The 23656-nt window shown below is 52.2% G+C and overlaps 1 protein-coding gene across 1 annotated transcript in view; it reads right to left on the minus strand.

Annotated features, from left to right (window-relative positions):
* LOC120390539 (IgGFc-binding protein-like) overlaps positions 1-23656 on the minus strand; it is a 41752-nt gene that overhangs the window by 11401 nt on the left and 6695 nt on the right. The window contains exons 5-7 of the mRNA XM_039513267.1: positions 18596-19194; positions 2630-3194; positions 1144-1343 (exon numbers count right to left, since the gene is read on the minus strand). Of these exons, the coding sequence (XP_039369201.1) occupies positions 1144-1343; positions 2630-3194; positions 18596-19194 (1364 nt within the window). The remainder of the gene's footprint in view (positions 1-1143; positions 1344-2629; positions 3195-18595; positions 19195-23656) is intronic.

Here is a 23656-nt window from a genome sequence, read left to right on the forward strand (position 1 = left end):
AGGAAGCATGGGGTGGAAAGAAGGGAAATACCCCAAATCGTAGGTCAGAGATTAGGTCCCAGCCCTAGCGACAGAACGAGCCCCACAAGGGGTGAATCGGGTAATTCCCTAGAAAGGGGGAGGTTCAGGAGCTGTGAGAGAGTCTGCAGAGAGTGAGGAAAGGCACCTACCAGGAAGACCCTGAGACCAGGGGAGTTGGTCCCAGCAGGGAAGCCTGGGAGAGACCCTGACCAAGCAGGGGAGAGGCGGCAAAGGCCCCACGCAGGAAGGCCTTGGGGGAGGAGGAGGAACCCTGCACTGTGGATTCGGTTTGGGATTTTGAGTTTTATTTGTGGTTCTTTTACATTAATAAACCTAAGTCCCCATTTTTGACCAAGCAAAAACCTGAAGGGAAGTTTTATTGGAACAGTCTAAGAGGGGAAACTGAGGCAGGCTGCCTGTAGCATGACCCTAGACCACGAGGGGGTGCATGGGACTTGGCTGGCCCATTGCTCTACAAGCGTGAACTTAGGCCATGCGGACGTAGGATCTATCCCCTGGTTAAAAGATCTGGTGATGGGACTGAACCAGCCACAGAGGTGAGTGAAGGAATGGGGGCCTCGCACAGAGTTTATCCAGGTTTCTGTGGCTTTCCCTGTCAATTTGACACCTCCCACAGGGCTCAGTAGCAGAGCTGGTCGGAAAACGGGATTTCCGTTCCACGGGAAAGTCCAGCATTTGGAACTTAGTTTTCATTCCAAACTGAACTAAATGCTGAAGTTTCCTGCAAAATGAAAATTCCAGACAGATGGATTGGGAGCCATCAAAACGGTTTGTTTCGGTTACGTCAGATTGTTCTGTTTCACTCAGGTAAAAACCTTTTGTTTAGCTCATGTAAAACATCATCATATATTGACTGCAATATTTATATCACACTCGATATTATAAATGTGAAAACGCTCAAAGAAATAGTTTAATGTCTGTCAAAATGAAATGAGCCAAAGGACGTAACCAATGCAGTTTTGGTGAAATTGACACGTTCTGACAAAACCTTTTGATTTTGACCAAAAAAAAAAAAAAGGTGAAAACTGCATTTTCTGATGGAAAAAACTGTTTTGCCAAAAGGTCTCCCGGAGCCAGGAAAGCGCCCGCCAGGAAACTCACCGGGTAGTGCAGCCCGTTGCGCACGCAGCCGCACTGCTGCTCTGGAACGCAGCTGGCCCCGCTGCGCAGGTACCCGGCGTTACAGAAACAGCCTTCGGCACACAGGCGGCTGCACTCAGCCTGGATCATGCTGCGTGCACAGGAGTCCCGGCAGGGCGGCTCGCAGAGCTCGTAGTGACTGTTTGCTGGGCATCCTGGGGCTGGCAAAGAGGGAGGAGCAGGAAGAGAAAAGATCCAGTGTTAACCCCAGGGAGAGGCGCTTGGAGTTTCCGGAACAAGATATGAAAAGGCACCAGCTGGGGAGCACCAGGGCATAGGAGGCCTTGGCAGCCCTGCCCAGTTCAGGATGTTTCCGGGAGCAGAAACCAGTGAGCAAAGCCACTAGGACAGGGCGGAGGGAACTTTGCCAGACACCTACCAGCCAGGGGGCTAAACCAGTTTGTAGGTACAAAAGAAGCATCCCGTTCTCCCACCACTGCAAGGTGCCGGGGCAGCACCCTAGTAGGAAACCGTCCCCCACCTGCTGGAAAGGGGGCTGGGGTTCCTACCAGGGTGCTGTCTGTGGGCTCCAGCTTTTTGTAGCAACTGCTGACATTGGCATCTGATAAATGTGAAGCCTCCCTTGCAGAATGCTGGGCAGGAGAAAGAGAGCATGCTCTCGCTCCCTCCTTAATCATAAAAAATACCATGGAGATTGACCCATCTCATAGAACTGGAAGGGGCCCTGAAGGGTCATTGAGTCCAGCTCCCTGCCTTCACTAGCAGGACCAAGTACTGATTTTGCCCCAGATCCCTAAGTGGCCCCCTCAAGGATTGAACTCACAACCCTGGGATTAGCAGGCCAATGCTCAAACCACTGAGCTACCCCTCCCCCTTGCTGAACCACTAGACCCCCCACTCTCCTCTCTGAGCTGGGATAGAACCCAGGAATCCTGGCTCCCAACCCCCCTGCTTTGAACACCACCAGCTCCCCACCCTTTCCTGTGCGGTACCCACATGGCAGGAATGCCACGAGCTGCCCCCAGAGCGGGCACAGGGGGCGGTAAAGGGCAGAGGGCAGCGCAGTGCCTGGCCATTGAACTCCCGATGCCCTGATCTCCCAGCTGGGCCCTCGCGGGGGGGGGGTCTCTTCCTCAACTCAGGTCTCCTTGGCGAGGGGAGCTCCTGCCTCTCCTCCTCCCCTGGCAAATAGCTTTGGTGCCATTTTTCTCAGGCAGCAGGTGAGTGAAACTGACCTAAGTTTGGTCATTCTGTTAACGGATGCTCAAGCTAAGCCGGGATTTGGCGACTGATGTGAAGCTGGCGACAGCTGGGCATTCACTACTGTGAGCAGATCTTTGAGGAACAAGCACTTGAGCTGTATGTTCTTAGGAGCCAACGGCTCCTGACAGGTGGCATCATCAGCCATTGTTTGTGGCAACATCTCAAGTCGCAGATGAGACACTTTCAATTTAAAAAGCAAAACACAAATTTGGTCTCTGCTTACCACAGAAAGACTCGTTCCTCCAAGGTGAGATGGAGACATTCGCTCTCTGGCAGGCGGCTGCGTATGTCTGAATGGACTCGCACAGGGCACTGCTCTCCCCTCCTGACACACACAGGGCAAAGACGCAATCAGACAGATAGGGGCCTGGGTCAATCTGGGAGTGGCAAGAGGCGAACGGCCCGTTGGGAGCCTGGATCACCCAGCACCGGGACTTGGACTGCACCAGACTTTCCTCCTCTTCACACCCAGGGCAGGAATCAGAGCAGCCGTCGTCACAGCCAGGGACATCCTCCGACTTCCAGCCTGCAGCGAAGTGGAAGGCGTCCTTCCCCTGGGAGCCGTTACGCGTCACAAAATCATCCTCGGCCGCCCCATTGAAGTTCCCGCACAGCCCACAGGTCTGGCCTCGGTACTCGGGGGGGAGGCTGAGAAACAGGCTGTGGGCCAGGTCGTAGCTCACACTCAGCCCAAAGGGAGTCTGCAGCACCGTATACAGCCCATGCTGATAAATGGCAACTCCTAGTGTTTTCACATTCACCGGGAGGGTCACAGTCACGCCAGCAATCTGAGCGGGGGAAAACAGCACCAAAGAGATTAATGCAGGGGATGGATCCCTCACACATTGTAAAACCACAGGGCAGTGGCATGCAGAGGTTGGGGTGGGTGAGGAGTTTAGGGGAAATCCCGCTGTAATCTGACCAGCAGAGAGCTATTAAACCCATCTTCTCCCTGCAGCTGCGTAGGACAATTTGCTGTAAGAAACAACCCCGGGGCGTGTGGGCCGGGAGGGTGTAGGTAGGAGAAGAGAATTAAGCTTGGACGTCTTTTTGTTTGTGTTTGCATAGCACCGAGCACAACATGACCGGGGCGCCTAGACCCAAAGCAAGACGAATAATGAAGACGTCTTTCCCCCTCCCTCTTTAATTTCTATTGCATAAAACCAGTGAGGGTGGGGAAGGATGCACAGTCAGGCACTGACCTGTCACAGATTCACAGAATCTCAGGGTTGGAAGGGACCTCAGGAGGTATCTAGTCCAACCCCCTGCTCAAAGCAGGCCCAATCCCCAGGAAGTGCTAAGCTTCAGGGTGTACGCGCAAGCCAAACTGCACTCCCCCGGGCATATGCCTGTCATACAGCCTTTCATCACTACGTCTCATCATTCAATTTGCGAACCTCCTTAGATACAGTATCCACATGTGGCCATCCTCTCCCACAGCGTACTGACCTTTGTGTGCCAGAGGGGGTCCCTGAAAGTCATTCCTACACCAGATGTGCAGTGAGTCAAACTGAGCACTGGCCTCTTTCATTGCCCCCCCGAGTCCTGCTTTCCCAGGCTGCTTGAAGAAGACCTGGCACAGTCCAGTCCATGTGCACCCTAGCAGGCAGCACTGTCGTTTGCACCTTGGCAAGTGTGCAGTGGTTTAGCCTGCACTCCTCTGAATGCTATACAGCTAAGATCCATGCACAGCACAGCTTTCCTTCGTTTGGGGCATTGATACACAGAGCAAAAATCATCCCGCAGGTACTGAATGTGGGTGAGGTGCGATTTCAGACAGCTAAAGAGCTAATTTCATCAGTATTCTCAGAGACAATTCTCAATGGTGACTAGTGCCCAGGTCGGTTTCACTCTTCTCTCCCCAGCTGCTTTGGCACTAGACATGCTCAAATCAGCTCTGAAATAACTTTGTAAAAGGAAAATTCTTGGGCGGGGAGGGGAGGTTCATTTTTCTTGTTTGAATAAATAGCTAAACTTTTTCACCAGCAGTTCACCCTCCGGCAGAGATAGGTATGGAATATCTCAGCCTGAGGCTATGTGTACACAACCACTTATGTCGGAAAAACTTGTCTGACTCGGGGGTGTGAAAAAAACTCCCCCCCAGAATGACATTAGTTACACTGACATAAGGGCTGGTGAGGCCAGCGCTGTGTCGGTGGGAGAGCTTCTCATGCCGACACAGCTACTGCTGCTGGTTGCGGGTAGTTTAATTATTTCGATGGGAGAGACGCTCTCCTGTCGGCACAGAGCTGCTGCATTGGTACTGCTGTCACGGCAAGCTCGCTAGTGTAGACCTGGCATGAATTGTGACAGTTTCAGGAAGTTCTGAGTGATGGTGCTGGTTAAATCTCCACAGATGGTGACACAGTGCTTTCCCGGAGAGCGCCAGCCCCATGGAATTACCTTGACTGTCCCGTGCTGCCCTCTCTGCAGATGAATCTCAGTCCTGTTCACAAGGACAAACACCTCCGAGGTCACAGCCATAGGAACATGGGGCAGGTTTCCGTTCTTCACTTCCACTCTGAAGAAGGGTAAGGACTGTGATGCCCCACACAGTTCAGCAAAGACATATTTGCAGGTGCCCTGGAAATCGTATCGCTTCCCATCAAACGTCGTGTAATGCGGCAGCCCAGAAGCCCAGCAGATGCCGTTGGTTCGCTTGTGGCACCCATAAGCCCCCTTTCGAGTGCCACAGAATTCCCCAGGGGCACAGGCAGAGCGGGAGCACTGGACAGAGTGGGAGGAGCCGTCACATCTGCACAATCGCTGGCAATTTTCTCCTTCCCAGAAGCTTTCCCCTGCCAGGTGGTATCTGCCATTGTGGGTGCAGCCGCACTGCCCCCGAGGCACACAGTCAGTGCCACTCAGCACAAAGCCAGGGTCACACTGGCACCCTTCTGCACACGCAGTCCGGCAGCGGGAGGGCACAGCTGGGTGGGCACAAGAGGCTGGGCAGGAAGGTCCGCAGAGCGCGTAGTGGCTGGTGGGGGGGCAGGTTAACTCTGAAAGAAAGAGAGGAGTGTTAGAAATACGGGAGAAACACTGCAGGGAATCTCCTTAGGCAGGAATAAAAATGGAGGAAAGATAAGAACAGAGAGTGGCCAGACCGCTAAGGCCCAGCCCAGTGCTTGAGTGGGTACATAAAGGAGAAAGATGGGGGGGCGGAGGGGACAGCTAACAAAGATTCTCCTAGTATTTGCAATCATCTACTTACCGCATCCAGCCCTCTGTCTCCACGGTTCAATGGCAATGCCACGACTTTGGCACCGCTGGGCATAACTGCGAAGCACTTGACACAGGGTCTCGCGGCTGCCCCGAGTCGCGCACACATCCCGCACGCAGCTCTCGACGTGAACCTGAGCATCAGCCGGCCGGTTACACTCTTTAAAAGGCCCAGCAGTGTCTGCGATGGGCCCGCAGTAGCTCTGAGACCTGTACTGGGCTAGTTCCATTTCGTTACATTGGGCTGGGAGCCCAACGGCCGTGCAGTGAAAAGGGGAATCAGCATCCTTCCAGCTGTTGCCAAAGGTGACGGCATCAGGAACCACAGAACCGTTTGGGGTCTGGAAATCATCGCTCTGGTTCCCATTGAAATTCCCACCGAGTCCACACAGTGACCCAGAGTAGATCTCAGAAACAGAAACTGACACAGAGTGGGACCAGTCGTAGGACACAGAGAGGCCAAAGTCGGTCTGGAGCACAGCAGACGAGCCGCTGAAATAGGCGTAGAGTTTGCCTGATGCAAGGACCAGAGGCAGATTGGCCAGGGATCCGTTCACCTAGGGGGAAGCGAGACATGGGCCATTCACTGTCATGCCAAACCCCACTGTGCATTTCTGGCTCGCAGCTGGGCTGTGGTCTGAGCCCCTGGATCTACGTGTGACTGGGACACTGGGTTTGGCTGCTGAGCTCGGCATTCAGACCTTCAGAATTTCTCTAGCTGTAGGCCGGGGATTTACCTGGAAAAGCACAAAGCTGCTTGCAGCTCACAGGGAAGCTCTGGTTCTCCTTAGGCAGCCGCCCCAGGTCCCCGAGGGGTCGGTTTAGAGTCCCTGGTGAAGGCAGTGCAAGGTTTACATCTCTAGGCCTCCTTAGTCACTGCCCACACTTGTGTCACATCACAGCTGTGTCTGGGTCCCTGCACACCTGGGGGTCGGTGAGAATCGATGCCTCACTGGGCCTTTACCTTTCAAGCTGGCAATGAACTGCCTGCCTGTCTCCACCGTGGCAATGAGGCACGATGTTCATGGCAGCGTGGACGCAGGGTTCACCCCGCAGCCCCATCTGGCTTTGATCAAAGTTGCTGCCCCACTAACGGCTTTGGGACTCTAACCCCACTTCACCTGGCCAGCATCTCAACATCACAGTGGGAGGTAGGACTCGCCTCAGCATCCTGCATTCCCCCCAAAACACAGCTAAGGGGACAGTGCGCGGGGCTTCTCCCCCCACAAGACTGTCCAGGGCTTTTGCTTTCTCACCTGCTCATTTCTGTGCTGAGCTATGAAATGCTCTTACCTGCACCTGGCCGTACTGTCCCGCCGCTATAGCAATACGCTCCCCATAGACATCGAGCTCCACCAGGCGCGTCCAGGACACCGCGATGGATCCTTTGTGCTCATTCTCCACTTTGATGGTGAAGTCGGGGAGGCTCCCCGGGGGGCCACAGTACTTGCTCAGGGTGTATTTGCAGGCTCCTTGATAATCAAACATGACTCCATCAAACGTGGTGTAGTGGGAGTGGCCGAACACCCAGAAGGTGCCGAACGTCACAGGGTAACAGCCTCGGGTGCCATCCACAACTTTACATATCTCCAGAGCCCCACAGGCATGATCCTGGCACTGCATGGGCTGGGCAGGCTGCCGGCAGCTGCATTTCCTGCGGCAGGTGTCTGTCAGGATCACCTCCTCTCCCAGCTGGTGATACTGACCATTCAACGTGCAGCCGCACCGGCTCACGGGCACACAGCGTCCAGCATCCAGAACATACCCTTCCCGACAGAAGCATCCCGCCACGCAGGGCTTGGTGCAGAGCAGGGGTGCACTAAGGTTGGCACAAGAGGCAGGGCAGGCAGGGCCACAGAAGTCATAATAATTACTGGCTGGGCAGGTGGTATCTAGGATAGAGGAAAAAGAGTCACCAGAGGACAATGCAGAAGGCCCAGAAGACTCTTGTCCCATTTGCTAGGGTTAATCCCTAGTGCACAAGGTTTGGTAACTTCCAATCCTATATTGGCAACCGCCTTCTCGATGCAGAACGCGTCTGTAACACAGGAACACGAGATGGCGCTCAGGTGGCTGCTGGGCTTGCATGTCCACCTTCTGACTACGAAGGCGGAGTCATTGGCGTAGGAGACACAGAATGCTGATGCTTTAAGGGGGAGGCAGCCAACACCTTGCCCCCGTCCTCTCCGGGTGAAACTGGCCCCTGTGCGGGGGTCAGCCCAAGCACCTCAATCAGTAGCCCCCAAGCTGCAGCGTGCGCCCTGCGAGGGGGGTGTGGAGCAACATTGGGGGGGCACTGGCCAGCCCCCACAGAGGAGCGGGGAGGGAGTGCCACCAGCACGCTCTGCCACCAGCTCTGCCGGGGCCTCGGCCCGAGCCGCCAACCGCAGCTGCAGCCATGGCTCTGCTCTTGGCTGTGGCTTGGTCACCAGCTCCTGGCCCCTGCCCCTCTGGCCTGGCCACGACTCCGCCCCCGAGCTGCGGGAGCGCAGACACAGGGGGCCGCAAGAGGAAAAGTTTGGGCACCGCTGACTTAAATCCTATTTTGAAGGTGTCGGTGGGACACAAGTTGGGTGTAGGCCTTGGGCTGGTCCATCGCATCGGGGTGAATGTCTCCCAGACAGCAGGGAAGGAGCAGGCCAGCTCTGCTGCTATGCCCTGTGCCTTCTGCTGGGCCGGAGCCTCTCCCTTCTATAGCACTGCGACGCAGAGACCAGTGCTGGGGCAGTGCGCACCACGTCTCCCGTTCACTTGCAGCAAGTCCCCCACGGCCTCTGCCTTCCCCAGGCATAACAGCTACCCCTACAGCCCCAGATTAATGGCTGCTAACCCAGGCCACTGGCTCCCAGGGCCATTCTTTAGCTCACCCCATATAAAAACTCTGATTTGGGACTGGGAAGGTCTTTTCCCCGTGCCCTTATCTGCGGAATTGTGGGATTAGTAAATCTGTGTTGCACATGGGCCGCGTGGAGCTTCTCTTTGTGCTGCTCCGTGTTGTGTGGTTTGGGCTCCTGCAGCCCCATAACCTCAGGCAGAGGCTGGGATGTGAAGACAGACTCCATCCTGGCATTCAAATGAGCAGCCCCATAACCTCAGGCAGAGGCAGTGGGGGACTCTGCATTGCATGGATAGAGTAAGTAGCTCATTCTGGATCTTGTGTGTTGCAGGATGTTCGGAAGAGTATAACTAATGCTGAATACAAGCAGAGCCCCTTATCGCTTACCACATCCAGTCGCTTCTCCCCAGTGACCGGTCTTTACACCGTGAATAGCGCACATCTCATCGTAGGATTCGACGGCTGCACACAGCATGCGATTGCCCCGTCCGTACTGGCAGAGGTCGTAGGCACAGGCCTCGTAGTAAGGGGCTGGGCTCTCGTGCCAGTGACACTCAGCAAACGGTCCGGTGCGGTTCATTAGGATCCCACACGCCTGATCAACCTCGTACGACTCTGGACAGGGCTCAGTGAAGCCGGTGTCATTCTTACACCTGGAAATGTCACGTCAATAACAGTTACACGGCAGTTTAGCAAGAGGCATTTGGCTAAAGAGTCAGGACATGCCCAGAGGCCAATTCCTGACAAGGGCCCTTGTCTCACTGCATCAGTTCCTCTCTCCATGGCTCCCACCTGTGATGTGAAGGGAAGATTCGGTTCCGGGGGGAAGGAAAAGGAGAACTGGGTCATTATGGGAGTTTCCCTAATACAAGCTGTTCCTGATCCACAGGCCTGCTCTTTTCAACCAGCTGACAGGGCTCATTTCTGAATTGGGCTCTTGCCACAAAGGGCAATTCCCCTGCAGGGGGAGCTGGTGGGAGCCTGGGATATCGTGCAGGGGACACTGGAAGTCCTCTTGCAGTGAGGGGGAATCGTGCAGAACAAGAGACCTTTCCTTTGCTTCACCATCATAAACAGCCGAGACATGGGAATAGGAACGAATGCTGAAGTTTTGTAGAGGAATCCTGTGCCTGACACAAGCAGGGAGCAGACAGGGATGGTGAGGTGAGATATGCACTTATAATCCGGAGCACCAAATATCGTCCTGTAGAACGGCCAGACTGAGTCAGACCAATGGTCCATCTCGCCAAGGATCCTTTCTGACAGGGGCTGGTGCCAGAAGCTTCTGAGGGAGTGAACAGAACAGGGCAATTATCGAGTGATCCCCTGTTGTCCAGTACCAGCATCTGACAGTTGGAGGTTTAGGGACACCCAGAGCATGGGGTTGCATCCCTGACCATCTTGGTTATTAGCCATGGATGGATTTATCAGAGAATCATAGAAGATTAGGGTTGGAAGAGACCTCAGGAGGTATCTAGCCCAACCCCCTGCTCAAAACAGGACTGACCTCAACTAAATCATCCCAGCCAGGGAAGCTGTCAAGCCGGGCCTTAAAAACCTCTAAGGAAGGAGATTCCACCACCTCCCCAGGTAACCCATTCCAGTGCTTCACCACCCTCCTAGGGAAATAGTGTTTCCTAATATCCAGCCTAGACCTCCCGTACTGCAACTGAGACCATTGCTCCTTGTTCTGTCATCTGCCACCACTGAGAACAGCCGAGCTCCATCCTCTTTGGAACCACCCTTCAGGTAGTTGAAAGCAGCTATCAAATCCCCCCTCACTCTTCTCTTCTGCAGACTAAATATGCCCAAGCCCATATGCCTTTAGCCTCTCTGGCAACAAGGGCACACTGCTGACTCATATCCAGCTTTCAGCCTGTAGCAATGCCTGGGATTCTTCCTTCCTAAGTGGGTTGAATCTCTCATTTATTTTTTTTGGCCCAATCCTCCAATTTGTCTAGGTTAATTTGGACCCCCTCCCCCCCTCCCATATCTACCACACTTTTTTTTTTTCATCATCCAAAACTTTGCTGAGGTGAAATCTATCCCAACATCAGATCATTAATGAAGATGTAGATTATTTCTATCCACCTTATAGTCCATTCTTCCAATCCATACTTCTTTAACTTGCTGACTTATCCTCCAGGAACTTATCTAATTCACTTTTCAATCCAGTTATACTTCTGGCCTTCACAACAAACCCTGCGTGTTGTGTGAAAATGTACCTCCTTTTTTTTTTTCTTCAAAACCTGACACACATTAATTTCATCAGGTGAGCCCTATTTCTTGTGTTATGTGAAGGTCCCTATTCATTTTCTCCAAACCATTCATGATTTTCATATTCTCCTTTAGCCGTCTCTTTTCTAAGTGGAACAATCCCTGTTTTTAATCTCCCCTCATATGGAAAGAGCCCTAATCCTTTTCATTGCCCTTCTCTGGACCTTTTCCAGGGTAACATTTAACCATCTCAGCTTAATAGGGACGCTTTAAACCTTTGTCAGTTAAAGATATTTTGTCCCTGAATAAAGAACAATGAGTAGAGTATAAACAAACAGAGATCAATAATTTATTGACAAAGGCATGTGATCTATGGTTGCCATATGGGAATGGAAGGGGAGATGCTGCCATGACAATATACTGAACAGAGAAAGAGGCGATAATCTAGAACAACAAGGTGTAGGGAGAAGAACGGATGTGGCCATGGAAACAGGCAGTCACCAACAAAGCAGGGAAGCTCCATAGATAACAAACACACCTTGGTGGGCTGATGTCAGAGGTCCAGGCATTCCCAAACTCTGCGTCGTTCGAAGCTCTCTCCCCACTGGGCAGGACTTTATCATCCCTGCGATCCCCATTGAAGTTCCCACACATCCCGCACAGCTGCTCCCGATACTCCGGGCCCACACGGACAAACAAGGCATGGCGGCCGTTAAACTGGATCTCCACGTTGGCGCCTGCTTTCAGAGTCACCATGTTTTTCACCCTGGTGATGTTGGCCACAGGTCCCAGCTGGGCCGGTAAAGGGGTCTTTGTCCCGTCAACCTGAAACAGGAAGGGAGGTGGGCTGGGACTGAGGAGTATCCTCCTGACTAGGCAATAGAACTATTCCCAAGGAATTACAGATGGGATTTTCCATTGCAGCACGATAAAGAATATTTCCAGCTGTAAAACCACATGGAAGCTGCTGTGCAGTGGCAGCCATGGCATCTGGTCTATAAAATACAGATCTCAAAACGACCCAAGAAGAGGCAAGCAGCAAAGTCCGTGTGCTGTGACTTTGTACAAGGCTGGAATCTCACAGCCTGGCCAGAGTAAGGCAGCTGGTGACTCTCAGAGGCACAACTGATCTACTGCTGGGAGCAAAGGGGGAAGCAATCCGCTGTCAGTCTATACCCGTCAACTCTCTGTACAGTTTCGCTCTTCTGGCCAGTGCGCTGGGAGCGATGTCAAGGCTACATCCCCTGCCTGCCTGTATGCGCTGGGATGGGGTAGCATCTCCAGAACCTGCTCTCTCCAGCCAGGCTGTGACCTCCCCACCTCCCATGCAGACAGTCTGCACCGGGAAGCACAGGGCTTTGTGAACCACCAAGGTTAAACAACCTCTCCCCAGGGAGGAGGTGCTGAGTCCCGGCACAAAGCTGACAAAGAGCAGAAGTTGAAGGCCAGTGAGTCCAGAGGGGGCAGGGGGTTATCCAAGGTGAGTCCCAGCGCATAGCTAGAGGGAGAGGCGCTCTCAGGACAATCCCAGCCGAAGCCCCACTTCCCCTTGGACCAATGACCTTGAAAAAACGTCTCCCATTATTTGCCTTGTAGTAGGGTAGGAGTTGAATGAGCTGGCTGCTAGGAGACTAGGGTGGGACTTGGGTGACCAGGGTTCAAGTCCTGGGTCTACCACAGATAGTGTGTGACCTTGGGCAAGTCCCTTAAGGCCTGATTTTCAGAAGGTACGTCAGCCCCTAAAGAAGCAGATCGACACTAATGGGGTTTTCATAAGTGCCTGGGTGCTCTGAAAAATCCACTGGACGGCTATCGGCAGCTTTAACCACCTCAATACCTTAGTCTCTCTAGTGCTGACTCTCAAAGGTACATAGGTGCCTAACTCCCACAGAAATCATAGAGGACCTTGAAATCTGCACCTCAGTTTCCCTATCTGTGAAACGGGGATAATAGCACTTCCATGCCTCACAGGAGGGTTGTGAGGCTAAATGATTTCAAGAACAGGAGGCGCTCGGATCCTATGGCGATGGGAGCCAGATAAACACCCATGAGAGAGGGACCGTTGTGGCTGTTTCTCCTTTGTCCTTTCTGCTAATGGGTTAAAGTGCTCAACTCACCAGAACGTCTTTGCCTCGCTCCAGAACGACATGGGAATTAAAACGGCCAGTTCTGAGCCAAAGTTCCACTCGGTAAATGAAGGACACCCGGGGATTCCGGAAATTCCTGTTTGCAGCCACCACCCGGAAGGAGAAGTCGAGGGAGGAGTTGCAGGTGTGTGAGATCTCGTAGGCGCACGTGCCCTGGAAATGGGCCACGGCCCCATCGAAGGTGAAGTAGTGAGGGTCCCCTGTCACCGTGCAGGTGCTCAGCTGGCTCTGGCAGCCCAGCTTCCCGTCCTTCACCGCACACTGCTGGCCGGGGTTACAGCTGGTGGGGACACACCGGAAAGTAGCAGAGGAGTCACAGCTGCACCTTTGGGTGCAATCAGCGAGCCAGAGAAAGTCTCCAACCTGGGATGGGGGGGGGGGGAAATGGCCATGGTCATCATCAGCAGAATGTCACAAAACCAAACCGCTCGAGCAAATGGGATAGGAGACACACAGAAGGAAATGTGAGATTTATCAGGCTCTGGGACATGCCCTGGGTCCAGAAAACATGCTTAGGCAGGAGGGCACCTATGCAAACAGGATTGTCTGATTATTGTGCTCCCTGGGTCTGGCTCTACTTGTTGACTCTTGCGTTATATATAAGTTGTAAGCTGGTTTGATCAGGGACCATCTCTTTGTTCTGTGCCTATTTCAAGGGTGCCCTATTGTGTGACCAGGCTCTGAGGTGCTGCCAGAAAACGAAGAACAACAACAATAATAAAAAGAAAGCAACAGGGAGGGAAAGAAAGCAGGTGGAAACACGCTGCAGGGCACGAGGGTTAGATACGAAGGAGACTCTTTGCTCCTTGAGTGGGAAAAATGAGTTTTGATTCTGTACTTGCCCATCCAGCCATGTTTCCTCAGCATTGTCCAGAGAATGAAGTTGAACTCACCCCGTAGTAGCGTCCGTCGTGCTCACAGCCGCAGTGCTCCGGCAGGACGCACTGATCCCTGCTCCACAGGTACCCGTCATTACAGAAACACCCTTCGGAGCACAGGGAGCTGCACAGATGCTGAGGCCAGGAGCTGGCACACAGGTCCTGGCAGGGATGCTCACACAGCTCGTAGTGGCTATTCACTGGGCACCCAGGGGCTGTGAAATAGGAGGGAGTTGTAGTATCAATCAAACGGAAGCACGCAGGGGGATTGAAATTGCCCTTGACCCCCTGAGCAGCACGCCCGTGGCACCCGTCTTGGAGGTTTAAATGCTTAGCTCTTATTGAGAAGGTTGGAGGATTGGCCAGTGCTTTCTGCAGAGATCAGCAGGCCTGAGACACCAGAGCACCCAGCAGAGGGAGAAGACTGAGACCCTCTAGTACCCGTGCCACAGGCCCAGTTAATCGGCCACATTAGGTACACTTAGAATCCTAGAATCTCAGGGTTGGAAGGGACCTCAGGGGGTATCTAGTCCAACCCCCTGCTCAAAGCAGGACCAATCCCCAGACAGATTTTTACCCCAGTTCCCTAAATGGCCCCCTCAAGGATTGAACTCACAACCCTGGGTTTAGCAGGCCAATGCTACTTGCAGGATCCTGTAACAGGTTGACAAACCCCCTACCGAGCATGGGCACAAGGGAGAGGAGACTCTTCCCTGCTTACAGGGAAGCAGCTGATCACACCCTCTGCAGCTGCCCGTCATGGACACGGGCACCCACAGCTGGGACCAAGCGAGAAAACGAGCCCAGCTCTAAAGCAGGGGAACAGAGAGAGAAGGGGAGGCAGAAAGGCCTGGGATAGCAGAGAGGCAACCGCCCCAAGCTAGGCTGCCTCTGAGAAACCAGCAGGGAGACAAAAGGAGGCTGCGAGCCCTGGGCTGATAAGTTACATTGAGTGTACGGGTTTATAGCCTGGTCTAATTGAAGGGAACCACTTAGGTGCAAGCTGGGACCCCTAGAGAGACAGCACCAACAGCAGGCGGCAGATCCCTACTCGATCCACTAGAGGAAGCATAACCACCACCAAATCTCTTGCCAATTGAAACACTGGGAAAGATCCCACCTACGGCAACGATCACATTGTAAAATGACAAACAAGATTTTAAAGCAGGGAGCGACAGGAGGGCCACTAGCCCCACCAACGCAATGGAAGTCCAAGCTCCGTCTGTCTCCATTGGTTGCACAGACTGGGCTTTTCAGGCTGTCGCTCTGAGGAGCATGAGTTATCCAGAGAACTGGAAGGAAAATGGGGTTTCTTCCCAGGGAAAAATCCAATTTTTTTTTTGGCAGGAATTTGAAAATATTTCCATGTCTAATGAGACTTGTATTTCAGGTACATTCTCACATGCTCCCATTCTCCTCTATTGGTCGGGCTCACTGGTCAGACTACATCACCCATGATTCACTCTCTTCCCTTTCCGGGGGCAGGGGAGGACCAGGGCATTATGGATTGCCTGGGAATGGTACATCAGGAGAGACGGGGTCCAGGAGAGAGGGGGTCCAGCAGCATTTCTAAATTGACGTATTCTGTTTAATTAAAATGAAAAATTGTTCCACGGAAACCAAACACGTTGCATGAAAAATTTCATTTTGGTGAAACCCCCATTTTCCAGCTCTAACCAGTTTTGATGGAACATTTTCCACCAGCCCCGATGATTAGCTTATCTGAACAATTGGTTTATAAATTAGGATTCCGGTTCTCTTGAGCTGATGCCAGAGGATCAGCACGCCCACTGTGCCTAATGAGGAGAACTGGGCACAGATGGGTCTGCAGCCCTTCTCCAGTGCTCAGGATGTCCTTGTGCTGGATAGACCTGGAAACCCTTCCACAGAAGACAGAGAGGATGGTTTCTCTGAGGAGTCTGGGATCTCTTTGGCAGATGATTTTGAGGACCTGGGTTTCAGCCAGAGTTGAGCAGCTTTTACTAGTGTTGATGGATTATCATTTTACCTCAGGGCATCACGTAAGGAAAGCCAGACCAGCACCGCGGTGCACACAGTGCAATAGCACAGTTACACAGTGCTGCCTTACCACAGAAAGACTCGTTCCTCCAAGGTGAGATGGAGACATTCGCTCTCTGGCAGGCGGCTGCGTATGTCTGAATGGACTCGCACAGGGCACTGCTCTCCCCTCCTGACACACACAGGTCAAAGATGCAATCAGACAGATAGTGGCCTGGGTCAATCTGGGAGTGGCAAGAGGAGAATGGCCCATCAGGGTCCTGGATCACCCAGCACCGGGACTTGGACTGCACCAGACTTTCCTCCTCTTCACACAAAGGGCAGGAATCAGGGCAGCCGTCGTCACAGTCAGAGACATCCTCCGACTTCCCGGCCAAAGCCAAGTGGAAGGCGTCCTTCCCCTGGGAGACGTTCTGCATCACAAAATCATCCTCAGCCGCACCATTGAGGTTCACGCACAGCCCACAGGTCTGGCCTCGGTACTCAGGGGGGAGGCTGAGAAAGAGGCTGTGGGCCAGGTCGTAGCTCACACTCAGACCAGAGTCGGCTTGTACAACGGTATGAAACCCATCCTGATAAACGACGATCCCTCTTCTCTGGAGATGCACTGGGAGAGTCAGAGTCACCCCATCAATCTGAGGGAGGGAAAATAGCACCAAAGAGATCAGTGCAGGAATTTATCCAGTCATAGACAGGGACCATTCTGGTCATTTATTCTGAGTCCCTTGCATGACCTCAGCCAGAAAACGTCACTCAGTAATTCCTGCACTGGAGGGAGCAATTCTTCTCTACTACATAAATGAGACCAGCAAGCCCAATACCAATGTGATGAATGTGGGAATTTTTGGTAATATTTTCATGATCCATATCTGTACCTCAGTTTACACCCTGACTGGATTCTGTGTATAGGAATTAAATTGCTTTCCATGGAAGAGGGGGAGGGGTGGGCTACTTGGGTCTTGGATCCAGATGTGCTAGCAAGACCTGAATGGGGTCAGCAGGGCCCTGCATTGACAGTGGAAGAGCCAAGGACCGGGACATTAACACCTAACAACTGAGGCCCAGAGCAAGTTAATTCCCCAACTCTCAGCAGGGGAGGGGACTAAAAGTCTGAAGCAGGAGAACAAAAGAACTAAGCAGACCCAAAGGAGGCTCCCAGTGGGACAAGGAAACAGAGATGGAGACAGACTTGAGGAGTCTCTGGGAAGCAGGACAGATGGACCCTGACTGAAGGTTTGCTTCTCCATGCTGACCTAATCTCTCTCTGAGGCTGTGCTCCTGTTGACTAGTAAAGGCTGCCTGCCCTGCAGCAATGCAGGTGTTTTTCTGGTTGCTTTGCTCTCTGAGAAGGAGTCTGATCTCAGGAAGCCAAGCAGCTGTTTCTTGTGAAAAAGCTAAACCTACAGCCCTGGGGAATCTAAGGGTGCTTTCCAAAGAGACTATACAGGCCTAGGGTGACTAGATGTCTCAGTTTTATAGGGACAGTCCTGATTTTTGAGTCTTTTTCTTATATAGGCTCCTATTACCCCCCACCCCCGTCCCAATTTTTCACACTTGCTGTCTGGTCACCCTTTACAGGCCGGGGCGATCACACAGACCCTGAGAATCCGTGACACCTTGTCTTGTAAAATGACGTCAATCTCAATTTGAATGTTCCACGTGAGGATGAGTGAACCACTTCTCTGGGAAAACGACTTGGTTCATCACTCGCTGTGAAAACGCTTTCTCCTGTCTGCAATTTGGAGGGGAGGGATAGCTCAGTGGTTTGAGCATTGGCCTGCTAAACCCAGGGTTGTGTGTTTAATCCTTGAGGGGGCCACTTAGGGATCTGGGGCAAAAATTGGTCCTGCTAGAGGAGGCTGGACTCAATGACCTTTCAAGGTCCCTTCCACTTCTAGGAGATTGGTATATCTCCAATTATTTGAATTATTCAAACTCCCAACTTTCAGCCATTGTTCTTCCTTTCTCTGCTAGCTGAAGAGCCTCTAAAATCAATTCTCTTCTACCTACTTACAGGCCTGATCAAGACTCTGCTTAATCTTTCCTTTGATAAGATGACTAGGTTGAGATTATCTTGCATCCAGCAGCAACATGCACACAAACAATAACTAGTATGAACATGAGATTTGAGCTAAACCTAAACCTGGCCTGGGCATTATGGCTTAGCCACAAAGTGCTGCACAGATGCTGTGGGGGAAATAACGGCACTGTTCCCTCTAATTTTTTACGTGCATGTGCGGAATTAATTTTATGTGCACCAATATGGAGGTGATGTGGGGCTGAGGGGTTTGGAGTGTAGGAGGAAGCTCAAGGCTGAGGCAGAAGGTTGGGGTGCAGGGTGGTGAGGGCTTCAGCTGGGGGTGTGGGCTCTGGGGTGGAGGCAGGGATGAGGGGTTTGGGGTGCAGGAGGGGGCTCAGGGCTGGGGCAGAGGGTTGGGGTGCAGGGCAGTGATGGCTCCGGATGGGGGTGCAGGCTCTGGGGTGGAGCCAGGGATGGGGGTTTGGGGTGCAGGATCTCCTGGGGCTGTGGCATGGAGAGAGGACTCCCCCAAGCCCTCCCTTGCCACAGCAGCTTGGGACCAGGCCAGGGGAGGGGCTCCTATCCCCGGCCAGGGCAGCTCTGGCTGGGCCAAACTGGGGGAGGGACACCTCTCTCCAGCCACGGCAGCTCTGGCTGGGCTGGGCTGGGTGAAGGGTGGCTTTCCCTGGCAGTGGCAGCTCCAGCTGGGCTGGGCCGGGTTAGGGACACCTCTCCATGCTTGCGCAGTGCTTGACAGCAAAACCCAACTACTACTGGGAAGTGACTTTTTCCCCAATTTCATTTCTTTGATTAAGTGCTTTCCCAGGGAGCGCCAGCCCCATGGAATTACCTTGACTGTCCCGTGCTGCCCTCTCTGCAGATGGATCTCCGTCCTGTTCACAAGGACAAACACCTCCGAGGTCACAGCCACAGGAACATGGGGCAGGTTTCCATTCTTCACTTCCACTCTGAAGAAGGGTAAGGACTGTGATGCCCCACACAGTTCAGCAAAGACATATTTGCAGGTGCCCTGGGAATTGTATCGCTTCCCATCCAACGTTGTGTAATGCGGCAGCCCAGAAGCCCAGCAGATGCCGTTGGTTTGCTTGTGGCACCCATAAGCCCCCTTTCGAGTGCCACAGAATTCCCCAGGGGCACAGGCAGAGCGGGAGCACTGGACAGAGTGGGAGGAGCCGTCACATCTGCACAATCGCTGGCAATTATCTCCTTCCCAGAAGCTTTCCCCTGCCAGGTGGTATCTGCCATTGTGGGTGCAGCCGCACTGCCCCCGAGGCACACAGTCAGTGCCACTCAGCACAAAGCCAGGGTCACACTGGCACCCTTCTGCACACGCAGTCCGGCAGCGGGAGGGCACAGCTGGGTGGGCACAAGAGGCCGGGCAGGAAGGTCCGCAGAGCTCATAGTGGCTGTTGGCGGGGCAGGTTAACTCTGAAAGGGACACGAGGAGCTGTGTTAAATACAGAAGGACGCTGCAGGGAATCCTCCCAGACAGAACAACCCAGGACAAAAATGAAAATGGAGATCACAGGAAAGTCTTAATATACGGAGAGCAGGACAAATCCTTCATTTCCTAAGAAATAATTTTCAAGCTAAAAATCTAGGGTTTCTCCTTCCAAGCAGCACTCCAGGCCCAGCTAACAGCCTAGCCAATAAATATCAGGATGTCACTACAGCACCAGCAGCGGCTTCTACTCTGAGCCAGAAAGACGCCCATCCAAGTCCCTCCCCTCCCTTGGATTCATACACAGTGATGACCTTGCAGACAGTCCTAGGGAGGGACGCTGCACGAAGTACCATTTCCCCGTGCACCCATTAAGGAGACAGACTGGCCTTAGCACTGATTATTCAAACAAACATCCTAGCTGCGGTCAGGCCGCTCAGTGACATCTGGACCTGGTTTGTTATGTATTTTTAGGGCTCTCTGTTTGCATGCGGAATCCCGTCTGGCTGGTATTTAACTCATTGCATTGTGGGACGCTTTGTGAGGCCAGGAATGGAAGGTGGAAGAGAAAGATAGACCCTGAGATCCTGCTTCAGAGAGCTGGTAACTGTAGTTTGTATATTTTAACGTGTACACACCGTACCGTTAATGTAATTCTTCTCCCGCTGGCCTTTTAACTAGCTGGTGACAATCACCGTTATGCATATTTGAAACATTTAGCTTCTTCTCAAAGCTAAAGACAATGAGAATCTATTGCCCATCGCAACAGGTGGGACATCTTGTCTGGGGATATTAACTAAGCTAACGTTAAAATACACAGTTCCCAGGAAAGCAAAGCCTGATAAGGAAGGAGATGCCTGATAAGGAACCTTCCAACTACTGTTAACTTCTCATACCAAAGTCTCCCATAGTTTACATAGTTCAGCGCCGCTGTCTGTGGAGCTTTAATGGAGACAATCCTATGCTGACAGTAGAGATCTCTCCCGCTGGCATAGTGAAGCCACCTCCCCGAGAGGCGGTAGCTTCGTCAACAGACATAGCGCTGTCTACACCTGGGGTTAGGTTGGTATAACTGCGCTGCTCAGGGGTGTGGATTCGCCCTAAGCGGTGTCGTTATACTGACATGAATCGATAATGTAGAGCAGACCATACTGTTAACCTCCAACTCTCTTAGCTCTGGTCTACAGTACAAATTTATTCTGGTATAACTATGTCGCTTCAGAGTGTAGAAAATCCGTACCTGAGAGACACAGTTAGAGTGACTGAACTCCTGCTGCAGACAGTGCTATGTCAATGGAAGACACTGCTACTGCTCTCGGAGAGGTGGAGTAGCTAAGCCAACGGGAGACCCTCTCCAGCTGGTGTAGGTAGCATCTGCATTAGGCACTACAGTGCAGCTGCAGCACTGTAAGTGTAGACAAGCCCTTAGTCTAAGGCTGTGTCTACACGACGCAGCTTTTAGCGATACAGCTGTACCACTACAGCCATGCCACTGTGCGCAGTGTAGCTGTGAGAAAGCTCTCCCGCTGACAAAAACATTCCAGCCCCAACGAGAGGCTGTAGCTTTGTCAGCAGGAGAGCTCGCCCGCCAATAACGCGCTGTTCACGCTGGTGCTTTTCATCAGTAAAAATGTTGTCATTTGCGGGTGTGTGTTTTTTTTCCACACCCCTGAATGGACGAAAGTCCAGTGTAGACAAAGCCCCAGGAGAACCCCTTCCAGGCCAGAGATAAGAATAACTTTCCTTTTTCCTGGGCAGAGGAACCTGTTGGCTCAAATATGTTAACTAAGAACCAGAGATAAGTGTAGAAAATGCAAGTTAGAAATAGCTTGCTGTGAGCCTCCGAAAACTGAAGGTCAAATGGAGCAAACTGTTACCCCAAGAAATCCAAACCATCTGGCCTCCACCCCAAACTGTACATTTGTCTGCCTTGGGAATCAGATTTGCAACTCTCCTCATGAGTAATCGGCCTTGTTCTTCCAGTGTAGTGTCTCCTATCCTATGATAAGCCTGGAAGATGGGCTGTGAAAAGTATTAGATATAGTGCAAGAAGGTATGGAGCATGTCCGCTAGATTTAGAAGACAAGGAATTTTGTTTGCTTTCTGTATAAATTATTGTTGCCCCGATAGGAAGAAGCGATAGGAATTGTACAGCGCTAGAAGGAAAAGAAGAATGTTGACTGATACAAGCACCAATCCGGGGTATAACAGTGGAATATTAAGAGAAATGTGGGAGGACTTGTCTACGCCAGAAGTGCTACAGCAGCGCAGCTGCCCCACGTCTGGTTGAGACGATCTGTGCCAATGGGAGAGAGCTCTCCCGTCAGCATAATAAAATCACATCCGCAAGAGGCAATAGCTGTGTCAGAAACTCTCCTGCCAACCTAGTGCTGTCCATGCCAGCACTTATGTCAGTGTTGGTTTATTCACTCCCCTGAGGGACACACGTTATGCCGCTATAAGCTGTAGTATACACATTGCATTAAAAACGGGGGATGCCAACGGACCGTTGGGGCAGATGCTAAGGGCGGGTCTACACTACAGAATTACTTCGGTGCAGCTGTGCTGATGCAGCTTTTTCAGTGTATTCATACGGTAAAATATAATCCATGAAATGGCTGAAATGCTCCAACTAAGGACGCATAGAAGAACTTTGCCATATACCAGCCCCATCTGCTGGACACTGATGGAAACAGCAGAGAAACCAGAAGCTGAAAACGTAGCCCAATTTGGCAAATGGCCAATAGAAACAGAGTAGCCACCCTCCAGCTAACCTCAAACCAGAGTATATACACACCTCAGGCCACTGCACACCGTCTGTGACCCCAGAGATTGCTGAACCTGTGCGGAAAACCTCTCCCCTTGTCCAGGTCAGGTCACAAGGCCAAGAAGAGCTGACTGAACCCTCCAAAGAAGCTGCTGAATCCAGAAGGGCAATTGATGCAAGGACCAGCAGTTGTGGAAAAGAGTCTCCCTTATTGCATGGTTAACGGGATAAAAGAAGCAGTGAGATTTCATTTCAAAGATTAGATTGCTCCTGCTATTCTCTAAAATAGAAAAGAGACAACAAGAAGGGGGTCTTTAAAATGTCAGACAAAAAAGAAGGCTCCAGGATGGTGTGCTTAATGGAGAAGGTGAGCTGGGAACAGCACATGATAGGAAGGCAGAGCTGCTCAATGCTTGTGTTGCTTCAGTCTTCGCACAAAATATAACATGTGACTGGACAGCTAGCAAAGTTACCACAGTCAGTAAGAGGAAGGGATGCGCAGATCAGAATAAGTAAAGGACATGTCAGAGCTTCTGACCAATTTGAATGAATTCAAATTAGTGAGGACAGATGCTATTCGCACGAGGGTGTTGAAGGAATTAGCTGAAAACTCCTAGCCACGGGCAATAATATTTGCAAACTCGTGGGTGACAGGAGAGGTCCCGGAACACTGGAGAAGGGCTAATGCAGTGCCCATCTTTAAAAGGGGGGAAAAGGAGAAGCCAGGTGTGACAGAGTGTGGCTTTATTCATCTGGTTATGTTGCATGTAAGTCTTCCTGTCTATACTAATACTATGTGTATCTCCATTTCTCTGTGCACTGCACCAGTATTTCGGTGGTGGGAATTGGGTGTGTGATTTTTGCCGAGGCCCGTGGGGCAGGTGAGGTTGCGCAGCAGTCTGCACGTACGCTATGGCCGTGCCCTTCGTAACCTGAGACCCAGAAGGGGGGTGGGACCAGGTGACACTTTTTGCAGGGGAAGCAGGACAAAAAGGAGGAGGAGCAACAGGGGGGTCTGAGGTCAGGTCGCTGGAAGCTGGCAGTCTGCTTGGGGGACTGGAAGAGGGGGAGTCCAAGCTGTCTGGCCCAGGACTTCCCAAGATGGACATGGCTGAAAGTCACTGATTTCTGTTCTAACAAGCTCTGTTCTACGCTGTGTTCCTGTCGACTAATAAACCTTCTGTTCTACGTGCTGGCTGAGAGTCACTGCTGACTGCAGGAGTTGGGGTGCAGGGCCCTGTGGCTTCCCCAGGAATCCCGCCCGGACAGACTTGCTGCGGGAATCACACTGGGAGGAAGGGGATGCTGAATGCTCCAAGGTCAGACCCAGGAAGGTTGAAGCTGTGTGAGCTTCTTGCCCTGGAGACAATATGCTCGGAGAGAGGAGGCTCCCCCAGAGCCCTGACTGGCTTCGTATGGAGCAGTTCCAGAGCATCGCCCGGTGACTCCGTGACACCGGGGAACTATAGACCAGTCACCCTGACCATAATACCTGGGAAGATACTAGAGCAATGTATGAAACATTCTATTTGCGAATACCTGGGGGGTGAAGGGCTGATCACTAGCAGCCAGCATGGATTTACCAAGAACGAATCATGCCAAACCAGCTTGATTTCCTTTTTTGACAGGGTAACTGGTTTGGTGGCTAGGGGGAATGCGTGGACATAATATACCCGGACTTC

Source organism: Mauremys reevesii, linkage group 24 (genome assembly GCF_016161935.1).
Source record: "Mauremys reevesii isolate NIE-2019 linkage group 24, ASM1616193v1, whole genome shotgun sequence".
Taxonomy (NCBI): domain Eukaryota; kingdom Metazoa; phylum Chordata; order Testudines; family Geoemydidae; genus Mauremys; species Mauremys reevesii.